Raw genomic sequence first — 11,273 nt, forward strand, 5'->3', positions numbered from 1 at the left:
AAAAAAACATGTAACTGAAATCTAAAGCGGTCTTTGGTTAGTTTAGAAAGAAATGGGCCACTAATGAGTCTATGTTTATCACTGCACACTTTTGGTGCGATGATCACTCTATAAATATAAGTGCTTGTGGGGTGTAGGGTGTGAGGTGTGGGGGGCAACGGTCGGAGTTCAAGTCTCTCGGAAGGAGCTTCACACACATATACACTTATATTAGGTTAGAGTAGAATTTCTATCTTGTATAAAAATAAAAAATAAAAATAAAAAGTCTATGCTTGACCTTTTTTGTATCAAGCCTTGTATCTCATGGGTTGTTCATGAACAATTTTTTTTTGCTTAGACTCGGTTTGTTTATTAAACAAGACTAAAATTAAGCATCAAGCTTGGCTTATTTATAACCAAACAAGCATAAACGAGTTTTTTATCGAGCCGAGTCCAAGTTGTTTATGAATGGCTTGATTCATTCATTGCCCTAACAGTCCTTGTCAAACTAGTGCATACTTTAGCCTTTAGCAAGAAAATTCAGGTGGAAACCAAACCTTTGTAATGGTAAACTAGATACCTTATGCCAACAAAATTCTTATGAGGGTATGAGATTTCATAAATTCAAGAATATCAACTTACTAAGTTGGCTACTACAGTTACAATTATGGAAAACCTTAAGCTATTTGAAAATAAATTTAATTATTTAACCATAATTTTAACAATCTCCCTCACATGTGAGCCTAAAGGCCCTAGACATCCCCTTAATTAGTGAGACTCAATACATGAGATTTTTAATATTTTAAAATAGTATCAAGAGATCCTAAGTTTATCTTTATTCTACATATCATTTGAAATGTTAAAAGTCTCACATATTGGACCTCACTTATTAAGAGGAAGTTTAAGTCCTCAAATAAGAGAGGTTTTTTTTTTTTTTTTTTTTTAATGCTTAAGTGATTAAATTCACAATTTTCTAACAGCTTAAACTTTTAAAATAATCTGTTATTTAACAACTACTAGTTAAATATAGTAGCGCAGAAGATACACTCATGGAAAAAAGACCAAATCTCCTTCTTGGGTTTGATAGAGTATTATACTATTATGAGCAGTAGAGAGATACCATCACTTAATAAGGTGGAGGTTTATTAGTTGGAAATGGTCAAGGAATACATATTTGGCAACACCCCTTGTATTCCGTGGGTTGAAGGTCTAAAACTGACGCCAAGGTAGCTCGTTCAAATATGATATGATTGTGGCTAACTTGGCGGTTCTATCTTAGCATATATATGCGGAATCGTTTTTCTTTATATATGCCAAACTATAATATAAAATTACCAATTGATATTCAGCTATTGTCTCCTTTCTCTTCACCAAAGCTCTGGCTTTGTGTGTTCCAAGACTTGTGACTTCATCTTCTTTTCAAACACAGCTAATCAGCTCCGGCTCTCTATGTTCCAGAACCTAAATGGCATCACCATCAACCCAAGCTGATTATGCTGCGTTTGAAGAGAAAGTGAAGCGAACAGTTTATCTTGATAACCTCTCACCACATATCACTGAACCAGTGGTGAGATATGCTCTTAATCAGTTTGGGAATGTGAAGAGTGTTCATTTCATTCCAAATTACATCGAACCAAGGAACATCCCGCAATGTGCATTGGTGGAGATGGAGGACTTAATGCAAGCTGAAGCTGTTGTATCCATGACCTCCCACCATTATTTTATGGTGTCTGGGATGCCAAGGCCGGTAAGGGCTCGTCCTGCAGAAGTGAATATGTTTGATGATCGCCCGAAAATGCCTGGTAGAACAATACAGTGCCAATGGTTGGATGAAAATGATCCTGATTTTAAGGTTGCACAGAAAATTAAGGACCTTACCAAGTTAAATGCAGCTCAATCTGCATTCTTACTAAAGGTAATTTTCGTTGATTTGGTATTATTCATTGCATTTTGTTTTATTACATGATTTTTGGAGCAGATATTGAATCTATAATGCAGCATAGGTATGTAGAAGCAAAGTCTGTAACATAAAATAACTACAACAAGAACCCGAGACTTAGTAGGTAAAGAAAATAGAGAAAACCTCTCAAAATAACTTTTGCTTTCTAGAGAATAAGATTCTAAATCAACTAGGAAAATGATCCTAACTCGACTAGAAAAGAGAAACAACATAAAGTGTTGAAAATAATTTTCCTCAAAATAAGCACAAGACTAGTTCTTTAAATGTTTAACTTATTAGATAAATTTCTTGTTGTAGCAACAACTGCAAGAAGAAGAGAGTCTTGCAAAGTATCAGCAAGATATTCTTAACGCAAATTACAAGAAGCATGAAGTGATAGACAACATCATGGTTGATGGAACTGCTCGTCGCTTAGCGGACCAATATAACCTACGTTGTGATTGAAAGCTCCATTTGTGAACAATCTAAGCAGATGGTCAGCATTGTGTATATTTGTGTTACAAAAAGAACTACCGCTTACGTTCCTCAACTCCAGTTCATATCAATAGAACCACCAAGGTCAGAGGACAATAGAGTACAATTCTAATCCCTAACTTTTGAAAGGTGCATTGCACATGCTTACTAGACCAATCCCTATTTTACTTTCTTATGCATATATTCTATTGCTTATCTCATGGTTTTGGAAGCAATGTTGTATTTCTATATTTTCCTCTTAAGTCACAAGATTAAAAAAAAAAAAAAAAAATCTATGTCTTAAAATCTCAACAGTAAAAAAAGATCCTGGAAAATTAAGGAAGAGTTCAAGTTTTGAGTTGGACCTGGGGTCATTTATTAGTTATTAAAATGTAAATAATAGATTGGTTTTTTAATATATATATATATATATAAAGGAAAATCGATTATAAAAATCTAAAGAATTTACATAGTATTTTCACAATTTTAATAAAGTAAATAGAAAATACAATAATTTTCTAAAACTTAATGGACCGAAATAATTATAACTTTTAAAGGTCAAAAGTGTAATTTAGTCTAGATTATAATATAAATAAAAAGTGTCACGTGCTATTTAGTAGGTCTAATTATTGTTATTTAGAGACTAATGGAAATTCTTTCTCAAAAAAAAAAAGAAGAGAGACTAATGGAAATTCTCTAAGTCAATCACATGTTGACACATGTCGATGTCTTAATTTAAAAATGACACATGCAAACTAATTTAGCATTGCCATAAGTTACATAAATTAAGAAATTTTGACAAATCAAATAATGTCTTGTGTCACTTGAAAAACAAGGTTTAAAAGTCCTACAATTATAATTATGATGTGTCACCAATCAAATCAACAATGTATTATTAAATCTCTTCAAGACTCTTGTAAATAAAGGCACCCATCAATCTCGAGGGAGGAGAGCAGAAGATTTGAAACTTTGTCAAAGCGAGCTACAAAGCCTACAAGAATTTCAGCGTTTCAAAATTGTTACAGGATTCAAGTTCTACAACCCAAAATAATTACTTCAACTAAATCTTCGAATATGAAAGACATTCATTTAAATCAACATTTTTAAATCTCAAAGTTCTACCAGATCAAATTCAAAAAGATCCAAAAACTTCAAGAACTATAATCAATCAAAGAATATTTGTTAGATTCAAGTCCTACAACTCTGTGGAACTTCTAACAAAAAATATATTCAATTATGAAGAACTTTCAAGACACTCATGAATAACACAAAATACAAATGAAGAATGAAGAGTATCTAACAGGCGCACAATTGTAAATTTATCGCAATTTCATTACAAAGATCTTTCAATTCACTTTCCAATCAAAGTGGAGGACATTTTGGGTTTGAATCAATACTATATTTGAACAATTTTTTAATCAAAGACTTTTTTCTAGGAGATCCAATCAAAGGATTCTTCCTTTGTAATAAAATATAAATACTGAGAATTGTATCCACTCATTCATTAATACAAATTTACATTTGTGGAACATCTTCATTGTTTAAGATAACTCGTTCAAATATGGTGGTTGTGGTTAACTGGTTGGGTATCCATAGTAAAATATTTAACTCTTGTTAGTTTAGATGAATGAGACTGTACTATCGCACCTTTAAATGGTTGTACATCTCCAGGCATTAATGGTGCATTTGGATTGAGGGAGAAGAAGGGGGAGTAGAGAAGAGTTAGCCGAAAATTAGCCTAATATTCAGCCAATTCTACTATATTCTCCCTTACTCTCCCTCCTTCCCCCTCAATCCAAATAAGGCATAAGTGCTTGGGCTTTGGAGAATTGTCATAGTAACATATTGGTAAATTAGTATTTCTAACCTCCTAAAAAATTGAGAAATTTTTTTTGAAAAAAATTGAAGGAAAAAAAGGAAAAAAAGAAAAAAAGAAAAAAGAAAAAAGAAAAAGGGACTGATGTGGGCACTTTGAACTGAATTAATGAAAGAGAAATTCTATGACAACAAATTATTTTGCAATTATTTTGCCACAACTCTAATGTGGTAAACTGTAAGTGATTAACTATTTTTTACACATGGACTTACAATTTTTTTCTCTACCCATCATGCTTTGCCACAGTACTCTACTATGTAACAATTGTGGCAAGAAATTGTAAAAAAATTTGTGGTCCCGCACTTTTTCTTAATTAAATAATCCACTCCTGTTTTACCCAAAACAAAACTTGGCTTTTTCACTCCCCTCACTTGCCTCTCTTTGTCTTTCACTCTCAAATAAATCCACCATCTCCCTCAAACTCGCTCTCAGGGGTTTGATTTTGATTTGATTTTTCTGTGATTGTGAATGTGAATAAGTGCTGATTTATACTTAGGGTTTGATTTTGATTTTAATTTACGCATATATATGTAAGATACTAAGATGTACCATGTGACTATATGCTATATGTTATGCAGTATTATAAACAATGTAAGAAGCAGGGGATTAGATAAGCTAGAAGATTTTGAAATCAGAATTTAGCAAGTGTAACAACCGTGATGCTCTTCCTGGTAATAAGACAAAAAAATGCATAAGACGAGTCATTCTTAATGAAAATGTGTGGCTTTTGTAGAGATTCAAGGAAATTCAGAGTAACTAAGGGTCCATTTGGATGGAGGAGTGGAAAAGTGGGAGGATGGAAAATTGTGGGAGATGGAAAATATTTAGTTTTCCCTCTTATGTGTTTGGTTGGAGGGGTGGAAAAGTGGGAGGGTGGAAATTTTTTTTGTTTGGTTAGAGAGAAAAAGGGAAGGATGGAAAATGTCATTTATATAAATTGACTATTATACCCTTGTTACATAATATGTAAAAAATAGATTTATTTGTACTCATTAAATAATATAAAATTTACCACATTATATATATAAATTATTATTATTATTTTTATTATTATAATGTAAAAATTACAACAGTGTACATATAAATTTAATTAGGCAAAGGATTTTGTAACCAGCAAAAAGGTGGTTAGCAACTTTACACAACATTCAGCCCACAAAAACGTGGTCAGTAAAGAGGAATTCAGCAAACTTTTGTGAGCAAAAGATTTTATAGCCATTCAACGTGGTTAGCATATGTTACACACCTCAAAGAGACAATTGAGTCCTTTTATGTCGTAACCAAAAGTTTAGCAACAATTTTTTTTTCTTGAAATTTAATATATAAAGAACGAGGCTATAAGAAGAGGAATACATAATAAAATCCGAGATTATTGCCAAAGACATCAGAGCAAAGACTACCCAACCTTGGACGGTTGGACCTTCTTTCTATTATTTTAAGCTAGAAGGGAAAACCTGATGGAATAAAATAATAATCCAATGTTCAAGAACACACAATCTAGACAAAAAGACATAAATACCCAACTCTTATCAATCACAGTAACTACTTCATTTCCAATATTTTTAACCATGTTGCTCAATTCATTGAGATTCATGAGAAAACTCATACAAGTACAACAACATAGATATATAAATGAGTTATAAAAAAAAAAAAAAATAACATGCATTTATTCAGGTTTCATCAGAACCAATAATGAATGACTTACCATCTCAATCCAACACACCTAGGCTAGACAAAATGCAGATCTGAACCAAGAAGAAGTACAAAACTTTGGAGCAAAATGATATTAATTTCATTCATCCATAGCACAGTACAAGTTAAAATATTACATTATCTTCTAGTGTCTTGATTGAAATACAAATTCATCAAGTATTGCTAATTATGTAATATACTACATTCAGCCCACAAAAGTTAGCAAATCAAAATTCAGCTACTACCAAAAGTTAGTTGACACTACATTCAGCCCATAAAAGTCAGCTACTACCAAAAGTTAGCAAATCAAATTTACACTACATTCAACCCATAAAAGTTAGCTACTATCAAAAGTCAGTTGACAATTATCCAACCACTAAGGTTCCTTAGTATACATCATCTTCAATAATATTTGTCGACATAACTCACTAGTTGGAACACCAAAAAATGCTCTCATTTTGACTGGATCCTTAATTAGGAAGAGCATCACATCAAGTTGTTGTTTTGTCAGTGTTCCTATTTTCACCAATTCAGAAAAAACTTCATCCTCAAATTAACAACGTGGACGTCCTCTCTCCATGATAGCAAGTCCCTCCTTAGCAATTTCATTTCCTTGCCTTATACTTGCTGCCACATTATCAATTCCAGATTGAAAATTTTCCATCTGCTTTTCAAGCATTTCAACCATTTGAGGTGTTTTCTTCGCCTTCTTGGACGATGTCTCACATGAGTAGGAAGGAGAGACCATTGGAGAATATGATTCTACATTTGGCATGCTAAACTCATCAAAGCAATCAATATTTTTTTCCAAATTTACGCTATCCTCTCTGTCCTTTTCCCATCGACGGACTTTCTCCTTTGCACTTATAGAACCTTCACCATTTTCCCTATCCTTGGAAAACAAATCAAATAGCTTCTCATAATGGTGAATTGGAGTTCTTTTCCATTTTTTAGCATTTGGGTTTGCCTATAAGAATACAATACACACTTATTAGTATTATTATTATTACAACAAAGTACCAACAAAATGTATCGACTCGATCTAAAAAACATTTCACAATATCAAAATAAATATAATTAACCTCTATTAAAGGTTCCCACACTTCATCTTCAGCCTCAAAAAGTCCAGTAATAGGATTCCATGCAAATCCACTCATGTTTTTGAAAAGGTCCTGACATGAATGGAAAGTACCTTTCAATGTTTTGATACAATTCTTGATGTTACCTTTCTCAACTGCATAACCGAACGATTCTGAATACTTTTTAGACATATTTGAGTAAGCATGAGAACTTTATGTTCCATTAGGCCTATTTCCATTGTTTTGTTCCTCTAACATGACGTTAAGTAAGAAGTCATCCATGTCATCAATCCATCTCATGTTAGTCGCTTTAGACTCACTGTCAGTTGTCTTCTTCAATGTCTTAGACATTTTTAAAGACTGCATGTTAAACATATTAGTATTTACAAGATTACATACAAATGCTACAAACAAACCAACAATACAAAATACGACATAGAATAATGTTGCTATAAATAAACTAGTAATTGAACATTCTTCTAAAACATTAATAAGGTACACATAATAGTTGTACAAAAGCAACTATTGGTAAATGTTCAACAACAGTCATTCCATTCAAAACTATTCCATAAAGAAAGATAAACATAAGCAAGTCAAATCTCATAATATAATGACTAAAATTATTGATCATGCGATACATAGTCATTCCACATTCTAGTTGCTATTCTAGTTCGTAATATTGCTCCTCTTCTAGCATCTGCGTCACTATCATTTGTATTGTTTCTAGCTTCATTATGTATGTCACCATTCGAAATATCTTGATCAACTTCTGCAATTAACCTTTCATCCGGATCAACTCTCATAAGATAGTTGTGCAATATACAACAAGCCAAGATAATCTCAGTAACTGTATCAATTGGAAAAAAAGGTTCTATCATTCCAGATATAATAGGAAATTGTTTCTTCAACACACCAAATGTCCTTTCAATGACATTGCGCAAAGAGGAATGCCGATGATTAAATAGTTCCTCAGCATTTTCTTGGCCACGTCCTGAATGCTCTTTTAAATGATAACGTACACCCTTATATGGTGCCATAAGTCCACTTCTCAGCATAAAGCCCGTATCTACTAGATAATATTTTCCTATTAAGAAAATAATTTATATAAGTAATTCACTATATTTATAAGTAATTCTCTATATTTTTTATAAGTATACTTTGTATTTATAACTTAACATTACCTCTAGGGATTATAAATTTGTCTTTCCTACTTAAAGCGTTTTTAATTATCCTCGAGTTAGAGGCAGTCCCTTCCCATCCATGTAAAACATATGTAAACCTCATGTCAAAATCACATGCTACCAATACATTTTGAGTTGTGTACTCTTTCCTCCCTCGATATCTAGGCACATCTTTTGCTGACACTTTTACACGAATATGTGTCCCATCAATGGCCCCTACACAATCCTGGAATTAAAGCAATCTATTAAATCAAGAAATTTTTATTCATATTAAAGCAATCCATATAGTTGCTTAAAAATATGTTTACCTTAAAGTATGGGAAAAATCTATGACTATTTTGTATTTGTTGGGGAACCTCTGCCCCATTAGGTTGTAGAAGGAACTGATCTTCTAAATAGATGACTGCTCTCAACACATTATGAAAATGACGGCTTATGGTCTCATTAAAACGATGGAAGAAAAAGGAAACTGTACGAATTCTCTCATTATGTGCTAAAATGTAAAGAAACTTGGCTACTTGCTCTTCAACAGAAGCATTCCTAGTGTCTTTAAGATGACCAGTTCCTCAAAGAATTTCACACAACTTAGCAAAGGCATAAGGCCCCATTCGAATTATGTCTCTATATTTCCTACTGCATCTAAGTTCACTTAGTAGTTCTTGTTGAACATTTTCTCTTTCCGCACTACTTTCGGTAAGTACTCTATCCATATAACGTGGACTACAATATATGCCCATCATCCATATTCCATGCACCACATGTACAAGAAGTTGCAAAATTGCTACATCTCGTCTTCTCTGCCAATCAATCAAAAGTTGCAAACCAAATTTGTTCAATTCATGAATATTCCTTAATTGATCGTGACAATTTTCCTCCCAACTCTTACTCAAATCTTTCGGTGGATTGTTATCCCAATTAGTTGAATTATCCATCTACCAAATATCCATTACAAGTAAAAAATAATCAACACATTTGTCATAATAATTACTAATTAAAGCACCTTACCCTTGTTTTTTTGTTCTTATCATCCTAAACATAACTAGCAAAGAAACACTATGAAAAAAAAAACTAATACACATAACTAATCATGTAAGAAATTATGTCAAGCTCAAGTTCTTAATCTGAGACAAATTATTGGTAAGGAATGTTAGCCAACCATGTATAGTATAGACAACAGACAAAGAACTCGTGTTGCTAATGTTATTGGAGTAAATTTCAACATTGAACCTCATTGATACAATGTATAAGGAATAGTGAAAACTGTGGAGAGGGGTAAGTTTGTTGTTATCATTACACACAAACTTGGATGAAAATTAACATGGATTCTAACAATCATAATTAATACCAATAGGATTCAACAAACTTAGATGAAAATTAACATGGATTCAGCAAAACACAACCACTAATAAATGAAAACCTTACACCAACAGATTCTAACAATCACAACTAATACCAAACAATAAAATCCACCAACTATGAACACACATAGAGGCAGGCACACATGTAAACTAAAATGCTATGCTCTGTAAAGTGTAAACTATAATGCCCTATAATTCATTAAATACTAATAATTGAAAGAATAATTGATAATAGAAGTTACCAGTGGAGTAGTGGACTAAACTGAGTGAAAATTTGAAGGCAAAGAACAAGCACGGATACAGAGCCTTGGCCACTGACCATCGAAGTCTAAAGCAGAGGCACAGAGAAGGCGAGAAGCAGAGGAGGCAGTGAGTGAGAATGAGAGGCACTGAAGTTTGAAGTAGAAGAAAACAAACAAACAATACACGGATTCTTTATATGCATAGATTCAATAATCCCAAATGGGTTTGCAAAAAATAAGAAATAGATAATAAATATAGCACAATGGTGTGTGTATTAAAGGAAAAAGAATTTAAAAAAAAAAAAAAATATATATATATATATATAGGAGAAAAAAATCAAATAGCAAAAAAAAAAAAATGGAGAAGATCATACCTATCTCGGCTGGAGAGGAAATCAAAAGACCCCTTGGCTGGAGAAAAAAACAAACAGAAACTAATGAGCAAATGGTAAATAAAAAAATGAAAAAAAAAAATTGAATGTCATACGAAACCAAAAAATCAACAAGAAAATGAGGAGTATAATGAGAAGAGAACCTGGACTACTGGATGGTGTGCTGAAGGTAAGATGAGAAATGAGAAAAAGTGATAAGGATTTGTGGGCGAAAGTCATCAGGTGGGGTAGGTGAGAATGTCATGAATGAGGGTAGGTGGGAGGGCATTATGATAGAAGTGCTATGAGGCAATTTTCTCTCATGGCTTTTCTTCCCGATTTGGGAGGAAAAAATTTATGGGCCTGGGAGAGAAAATTTTCTCCCGGGTTTTCCACCCTTCCTATTTTCTTTCTATTCCCAAATAGTGGAAAACTCAGTTTTCTACCCTATTTTCCTTCCTATGTTTTCCATACTTCTTAAATTCACTCCAACCAAATACAGTGTAAATTTACAAAGAGTAACTAGAATCGAAAGCTTGCGGAATAAAGAACAGGGAAGAAGATGAGGCTGACTTGTCCACGCGTGTTTATCAAACTATGTTAGCTTTAGTTAGTAAAACAATCGTCAAAACGATGCCACTCACTTAAGTGAATGAATTCCCATTTAACCAAAATGTCCCCATTTATATTAACTCATATCAGTCGTTTTGTAGCTGAGCTGGAATATAGGTGTTAGAATCTTTTGTTCTTCTATTAATTTCTTGGTCACAACCGGCTCCACTAGGAACTCACATGGCCTTGGGAACCACTAAACCAACCCCCCTAAATGTTAGAGTAAGAGAAAATTTAGACCCTTGAGGCAAACCTATCCTGATAATATTTTATTGACAAAAACCTTTGATGTTATTTGGAAACTATAAGCATCTGTCTTTGGATCAATTGTTTAATCTAAATTCACTTTACATAATTTATTATTGCCCTTTCACTCTCATTTATAATAATAATAATAATAATAATAATATATTATATTATATTATATTATAATATTCATCCACAACATTATTTCGGGGATGACTAACAAGCGA

The 11,273-nt window shown here is 32.7% G+C and overlaps 2 protein-coding genes across 4 annotated transcripts; one reads left to right on the forward strand and one right to left on the reverse strand.

Moving 5' to 3' along the window:
• Positions 1-1,291: 1,291 nt before the first annotated feature.
• On the forward strand, positions 1,292-5,288 carry LOC112005448 (ASI1-immunoprecipitated protein 1). Of its 3 annotated transcripts, none has more exons than XR_010631255.1 (3): positions 1,292-1,894; positions 2,237-2,513; positions 4,847-5,288. XR_010631255.1 is itself a non-coding variant. In XM_024037698.2 (2 exons), the coding sequence occupies exons 1-2, from the start codon at positions 1,445-1,447 to the stop codon at positions 2,381-2,383; spliced, it is 597 nt and encodes a 198-aa protein (XP_023893466.1). In that variant the 5' UTR covers positions 1,292-1,444; the 3' UTR covers positions 2,384-2,650. The 3 variants fall into 3 exon arrangements, 1 of the variants encoding a protein (XP_023893466.1); XR_010631256.1 differs by having other exon boundaries at positions 2,237-2,497; XM_024037698.2 differs by lacking the exon at positions 4,847-5,288 and having other exon boundaries at positions 2,237-2,650.
• An 846-nt stretch (positions 5,289-6,134) lies between these two features.
• LOC112005449 (uncharacterized) lies at positions 6,135-7,431 on the reverse strand. The gene is made up of 2 exons (XM_024037699.2): positions 7,040-7,431; positions 6,135-6,924 (listed from the first exon to the last, which is right to left on the reverse strand). Exons 1-2 carry the CDS (start codon positions 7,226-7,228, stop codon positions 6,511-6,513), a joined length of 603 nt encoding a protein of 200 aa, XP_023893467.1. The 5' UTR covers positions 7,229-7,431; the 3' UTR covers positions 6,135-6,510.
• Between the last annotated feature and the right edge of the window lie 3,842 nt (positions 7,432-11,273).

This window comes from Quercus suber, unplaced genomic scaffold, assembly GCF_002906115.3.
Source record: "Quercus suber isolate HL8 unplaced genomic scaffold, Cork oak 2.0 scaffold_204, whole genome shotgun sequence".
In the NCBI taxonomy this organism is placed as follows: Eukaryota; Viridiplantae; Streptophyta; class Magnoliopsida; order Fagales; family Fagaceae; genus Quercus; species Quercus suber.